At 40.3% G+C, this 17,970-nt stretch overlaps 1 protein-coding gene across 1 annotated transcript in view; it reads right to left on the reverse strand.

Moving 5' to 3' along the window:
- LOC139748936 (KICSTOR complex protein kaptin-like) overlaps nt 1-17,970 on the reverse strand; it is a 141,733-nt gene that overhangs the window by 90,498 nt on the left and 33,265 nt on the right. The window contains exon 3 of the mRNA XM_071662299.1: nt 8,225-8,315. Within this exon, the coding sequence (XP_071518400.1) occupies nt 8,225-8,315 (91 nt within the window). The remainder of the gene's footprint in view (nt 1-8,224; nt 8,316-17,970) is intronic.

Genomic DNA, 17,970 nt, shown 5'->3' on the forward strand with positions numbered 1-17,970 from the left:
GGAGACAGCGACAAAGTATAAAAAAAAAAAAAAAAAAAAAAAAATATACATATGTACATAATTTATACTTGCAGCTTTTACTCATTCCTGTACCCACCCTGCCACACATGAAATGACAACCCCCTCCTCCCCACAGGCACGAGGTAGTGCTAGGAAAAGACAACAAAAGCCACATTCTTTCACACTCAGTCTCAAGCTGTCATGTATAATGCACCGAAACCATTGCTCCCTTTCCACATCCTGGCCCCACAAAACTTTCCATGGTTTACCAAAGATGCTTCACATGCCCTGGTTCAATCTATTGACAGCATGTTAACCCTGGTATACCACATCGTTCCGATTCACTCTATTCCTTGCATGCCTTTCACCCTCCTGCATGTTCAGGCCCCAATCGCTCAAAATCTTTTTCACTCCATCCTTCCACCTCCAATTTGGTCTCCCACTTCTCGTTGCCTCCACCTCTGACACATATATCCTCTTTGTCAATCTTTCCTCATTCATTTTCTCCACGTGACCAAAACACCTCAATACACCCTATTCTGCTCTCTCAACCACACTCTTTTTATTACCACACATCTCTCTTACCCTTTCATTACTCACTCAAGCAAACCACCTCACACCACATATTGTCCTCAAACATCTCATTCCAACACATCCACCCTCCTCCTGTCTATAACCCACGCCTCAAAACCATATAACATTGTTGGCACCACTATTCCTTTAAACATACCCATTTTTGTTTTCCAAGATAATGTTCTCGCCTTCCATACATTCTTCAACGCTCCCAGAACTTTCACCCCCTCCCCCACCCTGTGACTCACTTCCACTTCCATGGTTCCATCTGCTGCCAAATCCACTCCCAGATACCTAAAACACTTCACTGCCTTGTTTTTCTCCATTCAAACTTACCTCCAAATTGACTTGTCCCTCAACCCTACTGTACCTAAAAACCTTGCTCTTATTCACATTTACTCTCAGCTTTCCTCTTTCCCACACTTTACCAAACTCAGTCACCAGCTTCTGCAGTTTCTCACATGAATCAGCCACCAGCGCTGTATCATCAGTGAACAACAACTGACACTTCCCAAGCCCTCTCATCCACAACAGACTGCAGACTAGCCCCTCTCTCCAAAACTCTTGCATTAACCTCCCTAACAACACCATCCATAAACAAATTAAGCAACCATGGAGACATCACGTACCCCTGTCGCAAACCGACATTCACTGGGAACCAATCACTTTCCTTTCTTCCTACTCGAACACATGCCTTATATCCTCGAAAAAAACTTTTCACCGCTTCTAGAAACTTGCATCCCACACCATATACTCTTAACATCTTCCACAGAGCATCTCTATCAACTCTATCATATGCCTTCTCCAGATCCATAAATGCCACATACAAATCCATTTGTTTTTCTACATAATTCTCACATACATTCTTTAAAGCAAACACCTGATCCACACATTCTCTACCACTTCTTAAACCACACTGCTCTTCCCCAATCTGATGCTCTGTATATGCCTTCAACCTCTCAATTAACACCCTCCCATATAATTTCCCAGGAATACTCAACAAATCTATACCTTAGTAATTTGAACACTCACCTTTATCTCCTTTGCCTTTGTACAATGGCACTATGCATGCATTCCGCCAATCCTAAGGCACTTCACCATGAAGCATACATACACTGAATATCCTCACCAACAAGTCAACAACACAGTCATCCCCTTTTTTTCATAAATTCCACTGCAATACCATTCAAACCCACTGCCTTGTCGGCTTTTATCTTCCTCAAAGCTTTCACTACCTCTCCTCTGTTTACCAAATCATTCTCCCTGACCCCTCTCACTTCACACACCACCTTGACCAAAACATTCTATGTCTGCCACTCTATTAACTAACACATTCAACAAATCTTCAAAATACTCACTCCATCTCCTTCTCACATCACCACTACTTGTTATTACCTCCCCAGTAGCCCCTTCACCGATGTTCCCATTTTTTCTCTTGTCTTATGCACTGTATTTACCTCCTTCCAAAACATCTTTTTATTCTCACTAAAATTTAATGATACTCTCTCATCCTAACTCTCATTTGCCCTCTTTTTCACCTCTTGCACCTTTCTCTTGACCTCCTGCCTCTCTTTTATACATCTCCCAGTCATTTGCACTATTTCCCTCCAAAATCATCCAAATGCTTCACTCTTCTCTTTCACTAATAATCTTACTTCTTCATCCCACCACTCACTACCCTTTCTAATCTGCCCACCTCCCATGCTTCTCATGCTAAAAGCATCTTTTGCACAAGCCATCACTACTTCCCTAAATACATCCCATTCCTCCCCCACTCCCTTTATGTGCCCTTCTCTCCAAAACTCTTGCATTCATCTCCCTAACAACCGTATCCATAAACAAATTAAACAACCATGGAGACATCATGCACCCCTGCTGCAAATCAACATTTACTGGGAACCAATCACTTTGCTCTCTTACTACTTGTACACATGCCTTACATCCTTGATAAAAGCTTTTCACTGCTGCTAGCAACTTACCTCCCACACCATATACTCTTAATACCTTCCAGAGAGCATCTCTATCAACTCTATTATATGCCTTCTCCAGGTCCATTTCTCACATATATTCTTCAAAGCAAACACCCATTCAACACATCCTCTACCACTTCTGAAACCACACCGCTCTTCCCCAATCTGATTCTTACTACCTGTCTTCACCCTCTCAATCAATACCCTCCCATATAATTTCCCAGGAATACTCAACAAAATTATACGTCTTTAATTTGAACTCTCACGTTTATCCCCTTTGCCTTTGTACAATAAAGGTGAATGTTCAAATTACAGAGGCATAAGTTTGTTGAGTATTCCTGGGAAATTATATGGAAGGGTATTGATTGAGAGGGTAAAGGCAAGTACAGAGCATCAGATGTACATATATATACTTACATGTCTTCTTCCATTCCTGGAGCTATCAGGCCCCACAGGAAACAGCATCGCTACCCACTGCTTCAGCGAGGTAACACCAGGAAACAGACAAAAAAGGCCACATTCGTTGGCAATCAGTCTCTAGCTGTCATGTGTAATGCACTGAAACCACAACTTCCTATCCACATCCAGGCCCCACAGACCTTTCTATGGTTTACCAGTGACTAATATCAATATCATAATTCTCTGTGCATTTAATAAAAGAAGATTCAATGATATTTCTCGTGGTAAAGGAGTTACGATTAATAACTGAATGAGCATTACTCCAGGCAATACAATGGTCATATTTTTTTGTAAAGATGTGGTTTATGCCAGTTTATCAAAACTAGTTACTCCTAATTGTCCAAAAAGGTTCATCAGTGCTATTAACAATTTGAAAAAAGATAACTATATACACATTACTGAAGCAGATAAGGCAGACACAGTTGTGATTATGGACAAAATTAATTATTCATCAAAAATGAATGATCTTTTATGTGATGATACAACTTACTTTTAACTCAGCAAAAATCCCCTACAAGTACTTAACTCTCACTTTAATAAAGAAATGAAGTTGTTGTTGAAAGATAATGATTCCCTCATCAAAAAATTTTATCCTTATCCCCTTCACTGCTATATATGTATAAACATCAAAACACATCAGCCAAACTTTCCGGCAAGACCCATAGTGAGTTCAGTGGCGTCCATCACATATAAATTATCAAAATGGTTAGTTTTTTATGAAGCCCACAAGTGGATAAGACCTCAACTTCTAATATCATGAACATTGTAGCTTTAGTTAACAAGCTTAATGATATCCATGTTGATTTTGATTTCAAACTGGTAAGTTGATGACCTCTTAAAATAATTGGTTGATGTCTTGGATAATATTGAGTTGCCTGTTTAACATTCTGTGTTTATTGAATTAAAAGAATTGTGTATAAAAGACTGTGTATTTCAATCTTATGGAGAATATCAAGCTCAGAAATTTGGTACAGCGATGGGTAACCTTCTATCACCAGTATTAAGTAATCTTAACGTGGATTTCTTTGAATCAGAGTTACTAAGGGAGATCTTACCCTAAAGGCAATTTGGTTTAGGCATGTAAGAGATGTTCTTTGTGTTAGGCCAACAAATGATAATTTACAAACATTTCTTCCTTTACTTAACAATTAGTACTTTCTATCAATTTTACTGTGGAAGTGAAAAATAATTGTACATTACCATAGGAATAGAAACAAGTTTAAGTTCAGCTTTTACTACCTATCCCCAGCATAACTCAGATTGCCATTCTGACCAACTGGTCAGACCTTAAAATGGATTAAAATGGACATAAGTAGGACATGTATGTCAGCTTGGCATGTAAAATTTGTACACTTTGTACAGCATTCTTTTATCCTACTCAATTTCTATCATGATTATCTCATTTTTCATCAACCAGCTTTATCATATGATTCTATAGTTTCTTATTACCTTTCATCTAAAATTCTCTAGTTCATATTTCATTATTCTTATCTTTTACATTATGCAAGTTTTATTGTGATTATCTCATTTTTTCAACCAGTTTTATGAATTAGCATTTCTTTAAAATCACTCTGGTTTATTAAAAGAAAATCTTTGGTTTATTTCTACCCTTTCAGCAGCTCCTTCATCAGCCCTTGCTGCTTCACCTGTGACTCAAACATTGTACAAGCTACAGGCTGAGCATCCCCAATCCAATAATCCTAAATCCGAAATGCCCCAAAATCCATAACTTTTTGAGTGGTGACATGACATTACAAGTGGAAAATTCCACACATAACCTCACTTGTCAATGCAGGACTCTGACACTGTTGGCACCAGTTTGTTACAAACAATCATTGCTGCCAAACCTACGTGCATTACTCACTGTGTTTTTGCTTATTCTCTGCTCTGTGTGAATAAGTGTAAGAAAATAATGCTTATCAGCAGCATATATACTCAGAGTCAGGAATGAAGGTGATGCCAAACAATAACAGATTGTCCATACGGATGGTTGATGTTGTGACACAGTTTTTTGACGCTTCAGTGTTACACAAACTTTGTTTCATAAGAAAAATTAACAGGACTTTTACTTAGCTCGGCTGCAATGTAAACAGATTTTGGCACCTTAGCACTGCTAGCAATGCCACCCTAGTGGGAGATCCACAAACTAATGGCAGCAGTACAGGGCAGAAGAGTCACTGGGTCTCTCAATAAAATAAAGGGTAGAAATGTAAAAATGGAAGTGAAGAGAGGATTAAGGGACAGCATAGTCCTCCCAATCCTGACCTATTCTGTCAAAACATGGACATGGAATGAGTCACAGATGTCAAGTATCCAGGCTGTGGAAATGAGCTATTTGACTGACTAAAGTGGCAGTTTGTGGTGATCCTGAATTACTTTTTTTATGTTTATGTTGAAGGCTCCAATCACAGACAAAAGTCCACATCAACGGTGGACCTCAATCAAAATACAGAGAGGTTCATGAAAGGGAAAAAGATGAGACAAGGGAAAGTATTTACAAATCTTGGAGGATATGAAAAACCTGTCTTTTACAATGTACCAGGTTATTGTTATTGGGAAAGACATGAGAAAGTAGAGAGTTCCAATGCTTTGATGCATAGGGAAAGAAATAGTCAAAAAGGCCCAAACTTGAGTTCCCAATGGCCACACAGTAATCATGCGATGCAGTAGCTTGCTGAGCACTGCATGGTCCAGCTAGTTGTGGGGGCACACAAGCAGCCAGCTCTCAGGGACAAAAACTAAGGAAATACCTATAGAAGAGGGAAAGTGTACCAAGTTTATGGTGCAGGATAAGCAGGTCAAATTTTGAAGTTAACCTAGGAGAGTTTATAAGTTAGCCCACTTTCAACTCAATTCCGTTAAGTAAGGATGCAGAGCTAAACCCACCCTATATGTGAGAGCAGTACTCCAAACAAGGTTGGATCAATCCTTTGTATAAATGGAACAACAGTTTGGAAGAAAAGAAATTTCAACATCAAAGCAAGATTCCCAGTTTCTTAGAGGCAGACTTAGCTATTTCCATAATGTGGGGTTTCCAAAAAATAGTGAATGTTATGTTAATACAAAGTATGTTCATGGAGTCAAGAGGTGGAATTACAGAACTATCAAAGAAGAGAGGAAAGTTGTGGGGAGTTTGTAACAGAGAGATGGGTAGAAACTGGGTCTTGGGGGCATTAAGCTTATCCAGATTTCATCTAATCCATCAAGATATCCTATCCAAGTCTGAATTTACTAAGGTAGTCACGTTGAAATGAAACGCACTTCAAGTAAGAGAAGAAAGAGCAGAATTGAAGGATGTGGAGGGATGCAGTGTTCAGTTATCAGTGTATAACTGCATTTGTTATTTGTGGAAGAACTACATTTGGTTATTTGTGGAAGAAAAGCAATTGTTGATAAAAAGGACAAAAAGTGTAGGAGACAGGACAGAACCCTGAGAGGCTCCACTGTTGGTGAAGGAATGGGGAGAGGCTCATCCATCAACATCCATGGAGATAGACTGGCTGTAGAGAAAGCTAAGTATGAGGGAGCAAAATGACACAGGAATAAAGGAACACTCTGCCTCAAGGATAACATACTTGCAATGATTACGGGCAGTTGCAAATGCTGAATGGGAGTCAGACAAAGGACAGTTTCTCCAAACGTGATATGCCTGATCACTTGCCTACAAGGCCTCAGAACTGGAACAGTGGAACCATGGATTGGAAGAAGAGGTCTTGAAGGAAGAAGGGATGAATACTTCCACTCCTGCAACAATAACCTCTATACATTTGGCAGAAACAAGAGCATTACCACATAGGAGATAGTAATTCACCTAAGGAAAGTCAGAAAAGAAGTTATGTAAGTTATTCATCAGCTTTTTCAAGATGTCAATATTTACATTTAGAAGGGGCTGCTGGAGGGGGAGGTACTGTTAAAATAGGGTCAATTATGAGTGTAGTTAGAACTTTTTGATGATGATCTGTCTTCAGATTGGGTGAAGAGTGATTTTATAGACACTGGATCTCCCAGTACTGAAAAATTATCAAAGTGAGACAGAAGGTGTTTCTACAAAAGTGGAGGCATATTGCCAGCACCCCTGACAATACTGCATTTGGTGTGGTAAGTGATTGTACAATTTTTTTTATTTTGCTGTTATGAAGATTGTCAGTGAATAACATTGATTACAATAAGAAAAAGATAATCATATAAGGTAAAACATAAAAAGTCAGTGATCCATTTTTCATTTAGGTAAAATAAACAATAAAACATATGCAGGTGGCAACTGCCTCAACAGTAAGGCCTTACTCACACATATTTAAGCTTGTGTTGAAATATTAACAAAACTTCTACACATTATAAGAGAAAGAGTGAAAGAAAAGGGATGAATATGTATACTTCTGAAGTGATCTTTTTTTTAATGTTCTATGAATGTCTTTGAAATTGGTAAGGTTGAAAAAGTGTTTTAAGCAACCTGAAAACTAGAGATATTCAGTGTCAGAAAGTAAACCCAAGTTAAGAATTAAGGGATGAAAAATTTTTGTATAATACAAAGTAGTCTACTCTGGAAACTCCAATCCACCTTGGAAGTAATTCTGATAAAACTTGGCTATGAATTTTTGGAATTTCATTTCTAGAAGTTCTAATTTTCTAACCTTTGCCTGCACATAACATTTTCTAAAGTAAAGGGCTATCAAAAAAACCTGTGAGAATAATGGTAATTATGATGTCAGTTCTCTCAGTACTGTTTTTCCTCACATCAAAAAAGTGAGTGCCTCAAATAAGTAAGGAAACCTACATCATATATAATGGAGATAAGCATCAGCACTAAAGCAAGACAAAAACGAATCTTTAAAAAAATGCATGTGAAACTGTGATAAGGAGCATACCATGATGGTTACCAGCAAAAACAGGAGAAAGGATGCTACAAGAAAAATATCCTCTTCTCATATGCCTTTATCTTTTTTCTATATGCATTCACCATTTCCTACAATTAGTGAGGTAGCATAAGGAATAGATGACTGAGCCTTTGAGAGACAATCCTCACTTGGCCCCCTTCTCTGTTCCTTCTTTTGGAAAAGTAAAATAGGAGGGGAGGATTTTCAGACCCTGTTCCCATCCCTTTTAGTCACCTCCTACAACACACAGGGAATACTCAAATATAATGCAGTCAAATCAAAAAACAATCCAAGACAACAAATCCTTATAACAAAGAAACCATAATATATGATTTTGCATATTCTCACCTTTCTTTGGAGAGAAGCCACTAGAATCTTCGTGAATCCTTTGGCATCCGTAAGAGGCGTAAGAGTATACACATTGCCTTGTGATGGAAGACTGTAGAAGAAATTCATCATTTTTATACTGGAAAATTATTTCATTCCTTTCATATGTTTACAGTAAATATTACACTTATAAACCCCTTATTTATATGAGATTATGAGAAGAGAAGCTGAATGCCCTGGCAAATGGTGAGGACTACAAGCCAAAGAATAATTGTCAAATGATCTTAAATATAAGTTTAGGGGATAGGGGAGAAAGAATACTTCCCACGCATTCCTCACGTGTAATAGAAGGCGACTAAAGGGGATGGGAGCGGAGGGCTGGAAACCCTCCCCTCTTTGTATTTTAACTTTCTAAAAGGGGAAACAGAAGAAGGAGTCATGCGGGGAGTGCTCATCCTCCTCGAAGGCTCAGATTGGGGTGTCTAAATGTGTGTGGATGTAACCAAGATGAGAAAAAAGGACAGATAGGTAGTATGTTTGAGGAAAGGATCCTGGATGTTTTTGCTCTGAGTTAGAGTTAAACAAAGCTCAAGGGTAAAGGGGAAGAGTGGTTTGGGAATGTCTTGGGAGTAAAGTCAGGGATTAGTGAGAGGACAAGATCAAGGGGAGGAGTAGCACGACTCCTGAAACAGGAGTGGTGGGAGTATGTGATAGAGTGTAAGAAAGTAAACTCTAGATTGATGTGGGTAAAACTGAAAGTGGATGGAGAGAGATGGGTGATTATTGGTGCATATGCACCTGGGCATGAGAAGAAAGATCATGAGAGGCAAGTGTTTTGGGAGCAGCTGAATGAGTGTGTTAGTGGTTTTGATGCATGAGACCAGGGTTATAATGATGGGTGATTTGAATGCAAAGGTAAGTAATGTGGCAGTTGAGGGAATAATTGGTGTACATGGGGTGTTCAGTGTTGTAAATGGAAATGATGAAGAGCTTGTAGATTTGTGTACTGAAAAAGGACTGGTGACTGGGAATACCTGGTTTAAAAAGAGAGATATACATAAGTATACATATGTAAGTAGGAGAGATGGCCAGAGAGCGCTATTGGATTACATGTTAATTGATAGGCGCGTGAAAGAGAGACTTCTGGATGTTAATGTGCTGAGAGGTGCAACTGGAGGGATGTCTGATCATTATCTTGTGGCAGTGAAGGTGAAGATTTGTAGAGGTTTTCAGAAAAGAAGAGAGAATGTTGGGGTGGAGAGAGTGGTGAGAGTATGTGAGCTTGGGAAGGAGACTTGAGTGAGGAAGTACCAGGAGAGACTGAGTACAGAATGGAAAAAGGTGAGAACAGAGGACATTAGGGGAGTGGGGGAGGAATGGGATGTATTTTGGGAAGCAGTGATGGCCTGCACAAAAGATGCTTGTGGCATGAGAAGCGTGGGAGGTGGGCAGATTAGAAAGGGTAGTGAGTGGTTGGATGAAGAACTAAGATTATTAGTGAAAGAGAAGAGAGAGGCATTTGGACAATTTTTGCAGGGAAATAATGCAAATGACTGGGTGATGTATAAAAGAAAGAGGCAGGAGGTCAAGAGAAAAGTGCAAGAGGTGAAAAAGAGGACAAATGAGAGTTGGGCTGAGAGAGTATTATTAAATTTTAGGAAGAGTAAAAAGATGTTTTGGAAGGAGGTAAATAAAGTGCATAAGACAAGAGAAAAAATAGGAACATCAGAGAAGGGGGCTAATGGGGTGGTAATAACCAAGTAGTGGTGATGTGAGTAGGAGGAGTGAGTATTTTGAAGGTTTGTTGAATGTGTTAGATGATAGGGTGGCAGATATAGGGTGTTTTGGTCGAGTTGGTGTACAAAGTGAGAGGGTTAGGGAGAATGATTTGGTAAACAGGGAAGAGGTGGTAAAAGCTTTGCAGAAGATGAAATCCAGTAAGGCAGTGAGTTTGGATGGTACTGCAGGGGAATTTATTAAAAAAGGGGGGTGAGTGTGTTGCTGACTGGTTGGTAAGGATATTTAACGTATGTATGACTCATGGTCAGGTGCCTGAGGATTGGCGGAATGCATGCATAGTGTCATTGTACAAAGGGAAAGGGGATAAAGGTGAGTGCTCAAATTACAGAGGTATAAGCTTGTTGAGTACTCCTGGGAAATTAAATGGGAGGGTATTGGCTGAGAGGGTGAAAGCATGTACAGAGCATCAGATTGGGGAAGAGCAGTGTGGTTTCAGAAGTGGTAGAGGATGTGGGGATCAGGTGTTTGCTTTGAGGAATGTATGTGAGAAATACTTAGAAAAGCAAATGGATTTGTAGGTAGCATTTATAGATCTGGAGAAGGCATATGATAGAGTTGATAGAGATGCTCTGTGGAAGGTATTAAGAATATATGGTATGGGAGGCAAGTTGCTCAAAGCAGTGACAAGTTTTTATCGAGAATGTAAGGCATGTGTACGAGTAGGAAGAGAGGTAAGTGATTGGTTCTCAGTGAATGTCAGTTTGCGGCAGAGATACGTGATGTCTCCATGGTTGTTTAATTTGTTTATGGATGGGGTTGTTAGGGAGGTGAATGCAAGAGTTTTGGAGAGAGGGGCAAGTATGCAGTCTGTTGTGGATGAGAGGGCTTGGGAAGTGAGTCAGTTGTTGTTCCCTGATGACGCAGCACTGGTGGCTGATTCAGGTGAGACACTGCAGAAGCTGGTGACTGAGTTTGGTAAAGTGTGTGAAAGAAGAAAGCTGAGAGTAAATGTGAATAAGAGCAAGGTTATTAGGTACAGTAGGGTGGAGGGACAAGTCAGTTGGGAGATAAGTTTGAATGGAGAAAAACTGGAGGAAGTGAAGCATTTTAGACATGTGGGAGTGGATTTGGCAGTGGATGGAACCATGGAAGTGGAAGTGAGTCACAGGGTGGGGGAGGGGGCAAAAGTTCTGGGAGCATTAAAGAATGTGTGGAAGGCAAGAACATTATCTCAGAAAGCAAAAATGGGTATGTTTGAAGTAATAGTGGTTCCAACAATGTTATATGGATGAGAGGCGTGGGCTATAGACAGGGTCGTGTGGAGGAGGGTGGAGGTGTTTGAGGACAATGAGTGGTGTGAGGAGGTTTGATCAAGTACGCAATGAAAGGTTAAGAGAGATGTGTGGTAATAAAAAGAGTGTGGTTGAGAAAGCAGAAGAGGGTGTTTTGAAATGGTTTGGTCACATGGAGAGAATGAGTGAGGAAAGATTGACAAAGAGGATATATGTGTCAGAGGTAGAGGGAATGAGAAGTGGGGGACCAAAGTGGAGATAGACGGATGGAGTGAAAAAGGTTTTGAGTGATCGGGGCCTGAACATGCAGGAGGGTGAAAGGCATACAAGGAATAGAGTGAATTGGAATGATGTGGTATACCAGGGTTGACGTGCTGTCAATGGATTGAACCAGGGCATGTGAAGTGTCTGGGGTAACCCATGGAAAGTTTTGTGGGGCCTGGATGTGGAAAGGAAGCTGTGGTTTTATTGCATTATACATGACAGCTAGAAACTGAGTGTGAACGAATGTGGCCTTTGTTGTCTTTTCCTAGCACTACCCTCCATGCATGCTGGGGGAGGGGGTTGTCATTTCATGTGTGGCAGGATGGCGACAGGAATGAATAAAGACAGCAAGTATGAATTATGTACATGTGTATATATGTATATGTCTGTGTATGTACATATATGTATAAGGTGAAATGTATAGGTATGTATATGTGCGTGTGTGGTCGTGTATGTACATGCTGTGTATGTAGGTGGGTTGGGCCATTCTTTCATCTGTTTCCTTGCACTACCTCGCTAATCGGGAGACAGCGACAAAGTATGATAAAAAAAAATAGTATAATAAAATGAGGTCTAAGAGAATGGTGAAAAATATCTTCAGGGAGAAAATTTGCCATTCTAGAGTTATGTAAAAGAATCTAAGAAAGCATGGGATCCAGTAGATTTTTAAGTAGTATGTCCAATCATCATTCTATACCAGAGATGTGCAATTGGAAAATACAGCTTAGCAGTCATTGTATTGTGCAGCCCATTCTATATTTGGATTCAACAAGATAAAGAGAGGATTTCACTACTGCAGTAGATTTTCAACCTAACTTTCACCAAAAAATGTGGTTAAAATGTAATGAAACATATAGCATAATGCATGCACAGTTGGAGACATAAATTTCTCAACTGTCTCTGTTGGACTACAGTAATATTTGACAACTCATAGTAAACCTGAAGTGTATACAGTAAAACCTCTATTATCCAAAATTCAAGACAACAAAAATGTTCAAAACATTTTTCAGTTTCGGTTGGTAACCCTAAATTACTTGAAAAGTATTAGAAAAATTAAAAAAGATCTGTAAAATTATCTAAACTAGTGTGTGCACCACACTGCAGCAATTAGTGTATACCACCCCGTGTTTGTGGTGCTACTGATTGTGTGCTGTGTCCCATATGCTTTCTGTCATGGTGTTGTGTGCTGGTTTTGCACATTCATGCATTTTGTACACCCTGGATTACTACTGTGGACAACGGTCACAATCAAACATCATCAGCAATTATGTGACAGCCCCTTGCATGAAGTAAAAGAGGAATGTTTTAAGCCACAAAAAGAAGATGGAGTTCTTCAAGAGGCTGGATAAGGGTGAGTCCAAGGTGGCACTTATGAAGAACTTCAACACAATTTGCTATTTTTTCTACATCTCAGACTCCAGTCACTGACAGTAGTCCACATCAAGGCTGGGCCTTAATTGAAATATAGACAGGATTATGAAAGGGAAAAAAGACATGGGAAAGTATTTAAGGATTCTGGAGTTAGTGAATAAACTGTCATTTAAAATGTCCTAGGTCATAGTTAATAAATAAGATATGAGACGAAAGGGATTTCCACAGCTTCGAGGTGTAGCAAAAGAAATGGTTCTCAAACCAACCCATCCTTGAGTTGAAACAGCCACACAGTAATCATGTGATGCAACAGCTTGCAAGTATTGCTTGGTCTACCTAGTGGTGGGAGCACACATGCAGATGAAAAGTGAGCCAACATTGTGGTGTACAGCAAGCATGTCAAGTTTGGAACTTAGCCTGAGAGTTTATACATAGGAATGCTTTCAACTCTGTCAAGTATGGATGCAGAGCTATAACCACCCCAGATGAGAGAGAAGTACTCCATACATGGACGAATCAGTCCTTTGTATAAACAGAGCAACTGTTAAGATGACAAGAAATTTCCACATCTATGCAGGACTCCCAGTTTCTTAGAGGCAGACTTAGCTATTTCAGTAAGGTGGGGTTTCCAAGAAAGTGTGGGTGTTACAGTAATACTGAGCATGTTCATTGAATCACAAGATGGAATTACAGTAGCATCGAAGGGGAGACGAGAGTTGTTAGGAGTTTTCAATACAGAGATTGGTAGAAACTGGGTCTTGGAGGCATTACACTCAACTAGATTTCATCTATCCCACTGAGATATCCTGTCCAAGTCTGAGATTACTGAGGATGCTCTGTCTAGACAAGATACAGATCAAGTGAGAGAAGAATGAGAAGAACTGAAGTATGTAGATGAATGTAGTGTTGAGTCTTCAGCATGTGAGTGCATTTGGTTATTTGTGGAAGTGAGGAAATCTTTGAAAAAAAATGAGAATGGTGCAGGGGACAGGATAGAACCTTGAGGGCAATACTGTTGATGGAGAAAAGGGAAGAGTCTGATCCATCAACAACCACAGAGATAGGCTGGCTGGTGAGGAAGCTAGATACAAAGGAGCAAATTGTGGGAGGGAAGCAAAAAGAGGGGAGCCTACAAATAAAACTCCAATGCCAAAGCCTGTCAAAAGTTTGGGATATATCAAGGGTAACTACACAAGACTCCCCAAAATTTTTCAGGGATGATGACCAGACACTAGTAAGATAGGAAAGAATATCACTAGTGGATCTTGTTTATGGAAGCCATACTGGTAATGAGAGAGAAGACTGTAAGATTCAAGGTGTCTAAGGATATCAGAATTGAGGAAGATTCAAAGATTTTGGAAATGGGAGATGCCAAATCAGTAGGACAATAGTTAAAGGGATCAGAACAGTCAACCTTCTTAGGGATGGGATGTAGCAATACATGCTGTCAAGAAGGAAAAGCTTTGCTCTAAAACAAAAATGGAACAGATGAACAAGCACAGGTGTAAGTTTGGAGGAACACTCTTTCAATGTAAGGGGATGGATGCAATCAGGACCATAAACTTAGCTTGTATCCAGAGAGAGAAGCATTTTTTGGACAGCTTGAGAAGAGATTAAGAGGAGGAGCATAGGGTTAGTAAGAGGTACATCAAGAGGTGAAGGAATGTTAGAGTCATACAAGGTGGAGTTAGAGGAGAAACGGTAACTAAAGAAAGTTGCTTTGTCTATGGCACAGACAACCATAGTAACTAAGAACAGAAAAGTGAAGAGAAGGTAGAGCAACAGTTGTTACAGATTCCCATAGCTAAAGACCAATAAGACCTATCAGTGGATGACGAGGAAAGGTTATTGCACTTCCTTTGAATAAAATGCTTTGCCTCATGAGTAACATATCTGCAATGATTACAGACAGTGATAAAAGTTGAATGGGAGTCAGAGGAAGGAGAGTTTTTCAAGCCTAATATGCCTGAACCCTTGCATGAATGGTCTTAGAACAGAAATGGTTGAACCATGGATTAGAAGAATAGGTAGTCTTGGAGGAAGAGGGGATAAAATCTTCCATTCCCGCAAGAATAACCTCTGCTATGCATATGGTTGAGACAGAAGCATTCCCACATAAGAGAAAGTAACACCCAAGAAAAATCAGAAAAGAAGTTCCATATGTTATTCAAGTCAACTTTGTTGAAGTGCCAGGACATAAGCTTAGAGGGGACTGCTGGAGGGGAGGTGCCATTAAAACAGATACATTTATGCATGTGTTGATCCAACTATGGTCAAGATTGTGGATTACATCAGGATGGACTAGAGGTGAAAAGACAAATCCTGAGTATTAGGAGAGAGGTCACAGCAGTCAGGAATATGGGTGGGGTGAGAGACAATTAGCTCTAAATAATTGAGAATGGAAAATGTGAAGGGTTCAATCTCTCCACCATCTGTACGGGAGGAATTCAACCACTCCATATTCCATATGGTGAACATTGAAATCCCTGAAGTAGAGGATCTTGGCTTGCAATTAAGTGCATGCCACAGTCTTATGGCAGGAGTTTAGATAGTCAAAGAAAGATTTAAAATTTGTAGAACTGGGAGAGCAATAGGCAAAACTGGGGGAAAGTTTGGTAGCTGGGAGACAGACATTGAGCCACATAACATCAAACTCAAGGTCCTAAAGGTGTGCAACAGGTATGTTGATGTTGGAACAAGCACAAGCACCACCTCTGAACCAAAATCATGATTGGAGATTATAGTTGGATATGGAAAAGGGACTAGTGGGAACATCATTAGACAACTGTGTCTCACAGAGAAGTAAGATATTAGGAGACATACTAGGCAAATGGTGTTCAACAGTGGAGAGGTAGCTAGAGAGAATACATATGTTCGTACAGTGACCAGAAAAAGATGGAGGTCTAACAGAGATGACGGTTGTGGGAGGGGGTGGTACTACTGCCACTCGAGCCCTCCCTATAATTGGAAGTACAGTCAGGCAGCAATCCATATATTCATAGCTTCCTATGCTCCCAAGGTCTAGAGACCATAGATTTGTTGTACTCTATCATGCCTAGGCTTAAATCATTTAAGTAAACAGGAGTTAGCAAGAGGACTTATGTGAAGAAAAGAGCAAGGTGTGAATAGGTGTAAGATGCTTCTAAGATGATGGCAGTAATAGCCTGGAAATCCCATTTTCATAAGACAGAAAGTAAGATCAGCAATTGTAACATGAGGAGTGCAATATAGTTCCAGGCACCACTTTCACATTCCTCAGTCTGGACAGTAGTAGAACCCTGGGTGGCTGCTGTCATCAGCCTACTAACTAATGGATTGCTCCAAAGATAGGGTACAGGATATTCCTTGAGTTAGCTGGGGTGCTGGGAGGGGGAATACACTACCACCAAACCCTTCTTCTTGCTGGGAGCAGTCACAAAAAATGTAGTAAGAGGAGTATAACCTAAATTTGAAGGGAACATGAAAGCGGCCATTACTCTACTAACGAAGCCCTCCCTCTCACTGGCAACAGAGTCACATATACATGTATTGATGATGATGAGTAGTGATGCTGATAAATGCTGTATATATCAATACATAGGGTGGGGGACAGGGCGAAGGTACTGGGAGCAATGAAGAATGTGTGGGAGGAGAGAACGTTATCTTGGAGAGCAAAAATAGGGTATGTTTGAAGGAATAATATTTCCAATGATACCATATGGTTGTTAGAAATGGGCTACAGATAGAGCTGTATGGAGGAAGGTAAATGTGTTAGAAATGAGATGTTTTGGGACAATGCAGGTGTGACGGGGTTTGATCAAGTAAGTAACAAAAGGGTAGAAATATGTGCGGAAATAAAAAGAGTGTGGTTGAGAGAGCAGAAGATGGTGTGTTGAAATGGTTTGGACATATGGAGAGAAAGAGTGAGGACAGATTGACAAAGAGGATATATGTGTCAGAGGTACAAGGAACAGGGAGGAATGGGGAGACATAACTGGAGATAGAAGGAGGGAGTGAAAAAGATTTTGAGCGACTGAGGCCTGAACATACAGTAGGGTGAGAAGCGTCCAAGGAATAGTGTGAATTGGAACGATGAGGTAGACCTGGGTTGACTTGCTGTCAATGGGCTGAACCAGGGCATGGTAAGCATCTGGGGTAAACCATGAAAAGGCCTATGGGGCATGGATGTGAATTAGGGACCTATGGTTTTGGTGGATAACACAGGACAGCTAGAGACTCACTGTGAAAGAATTTTGTCTTTTTGGTCTGTTTTTGTGGCACTACCTCTCTGAAGCAAGATATAGTGATGCTGTTTCCTGTGGGGGGAACAGCGATAGGAATGGATGAAATCAGACAAATATGAATATGTAAGGGGGTATAGATGTGTATGGACATATATGATGATATGTATAATATATCCCTGGGGATAGGGGAGAAAGAATACTTCCCACGCATTCCTCACTTGTCGTAGAAGGTGACTAAGGGGGACGGGAGCGGGGGGCCAGAAACCCTCTCCTCCTTGTATTTTAACTTTCTAAAAGGGGAAACAGAAGAAGGAGTCATGCGGGGAGTGCTCATCCTCCTCGAAGGCTGAGATTGGGGTGTCTAAATGTGTGTGGATGTAACCAAGATGAGAAAAAAGGAGGGATAGGTAGTATGTTTGAGGAAAGGATCCTGGATGTTTTGGCTATGAGTGAAACGAAGCTCAAGGGTAAAGGGGAAGAGTGGTTTGGGAATGTCTTGGGAGTAAAGTCAGGGGTTAGTGAGAGGACAAGAGCAAGGGAAGGAGTAGCACGACTCCTGAAACAGGAGTGGTGGCACTCTATGATAGAGTGTAAGAAAGTAAACTCTAGATTGATATGGGTAAAACTGAAAGTTGATGGAAAGAGATGGGTGATTATTGGCGCATATGCACCTGGGCATGAAAAGAAAGATCATGAGAGGCAAGTGTTTTGGGAGCAGCTAAATGAGTGTGTTAGTGGTTTTGATGCACAAGACCAGGTTATAGTGATGGGTGATTTGAATGCAAAGGTAAGTAATGTGGCAGTTAGGGAATAATTGATATACATGGGGTGTTCAGTGTTGTAAATGGAAATGGTGAAGAGCTTGTAGATTTATGTG

Source organism: Panulirus ornatus, chromosome 1 (genome assembly GCF_036320965.1).
Source record: "Panulirus ornatus isolate Po-2019 chromosome 1, ASM3632096v1, whole genome shotgun sequence".
In the NCBI taxonomy this organism is placed as follows: Eukaryota; Metazoa; Arthropoda; class Malacostraca; order Decapoda; family Palinuridae; genus Panulirus; species Panulirus ornatus.